Source organism: Buceros rhinoceros, unplaced genomic scaffold (assembly GCF_000710305.1).
Source record: "Buceros rhinoceros silvestris isolate BGI_N320 unplaced genomic scaffold, ASM71030v1 scaffold16805, whole genome shotgun sequence".
NCBI classification, from domain to species: domain Eukaryota; kingdom Metazoa; phylum Chordata; class Aves; order Bucerotiformes; family Bucerotidae; genus Buceros; species Buceros rhinoceros.
This window is the reverse complement of record NW_010413592.1, coordinates 10,709-11,641: the sequence shown is the minus strand read 5'-3', so window position 1 is coordinate 11,641 and position 933 is coordinate 10,709. Positions and strand designations below refer to the sequence as shown.

Sequence of the window (933 nt, the reverse complement as noted above, 5' to 3'; positions counted from 1 at the left end):
CAATCGCAAGCCACTTGTTTGCTGCTGTTGAGCTGCAGCTCAAGGAGCTCCAGGTGACAGCTGGGCTTTATATTTCCACATCCCGTGTAAACTGAAGGCACTGGGTGCCTCCTCCACGAGAGCTCCTCCAGCTCAATGCTGGGAACGAGACCTTTCAAATGAAAATGCAGCCCTCTGCAGCCTGCAAGCCCTTGGAGAAGGGGAACATTCACTGCACCTCTGCTAGCAAAACATCCAGGACCCGGCCAGAGGTAGTAAATGGGAAAAGCAGAGGAGGGAGCGCGGCATCGTTATGCAACCATGTTATCTAACGACCACAGAGACACCCTATAGGGGCTCTTTGTTTGCAGAGGGAAGGAGAAAGAAATGCCACCAATATCTGAGTCACTGGTTCACCAAGAGTCTCCAAAGTTATTTTCAGGTGGAAACTTTTCCAGTTTCACATGATAATTTGGGAGGACTGGCTAATTCCCTGGCTCCACCCACTGCCTTGTAACGCAGCTCCCTGCTGCTCTTGCATATATAGATAGGTATGGCCCTACCACTGGGTGCAGACAGAAGAGCCTAGAGACGGAGGAAACCTGAACATTTTTTCCCTCCTAGCTGCCCTCCACCACTCCCACCATGAAGAAGGAAGTATTGACCCTGGCCTTTGCTCGATCCGTCTTCGTTGAGTTTATCTCCACACTCATCTTCGTCTTCATTGGCCTTGGCTCAGCCCTGAAGTGGCCGTCCGCTCTCCCCAGCATCCTTCAGATCGCGCTGGCATTTGGCCTGGCCATCGGGACATTGGTGCAGGCGTTCGGCCACATCAGCGGTGCCCACATCAATCCAGCCGTGACCATCGCCTTCTTCGTCGGGAACCAGATCTCCTTCCTCCGGACGCTCTCCTACGTGATCGGCCAGCTGGTCGAGGCCATCGCAAAAAAAAAA

The 933-nt window shown here is 53.2% G+C and overlaps 1 protein-coding gene across 1 annotated transcript in view; it reads left to right on the top strand.

Annotated features, from left to right (window-relative positions):
• Positions 1-543: 543 nt before the first annotated feature.
• Positions 544-933, top strand: part of AQP5 (aquaporin 5) — a 3,347-nt gene continuing 2,957 nt past the window's right edge. Inside the window, exon 1 of the mRNA XM_010136818.1 lies at positions 544-925. Within this exon, the coding sequence (XP_010135120.1) occupies positions 625-925 (301 nt within the window). The 5' untranslated portion in view covers positions 544-624. The remainder of the gene's footprint in view (positions 926-933) is intronic.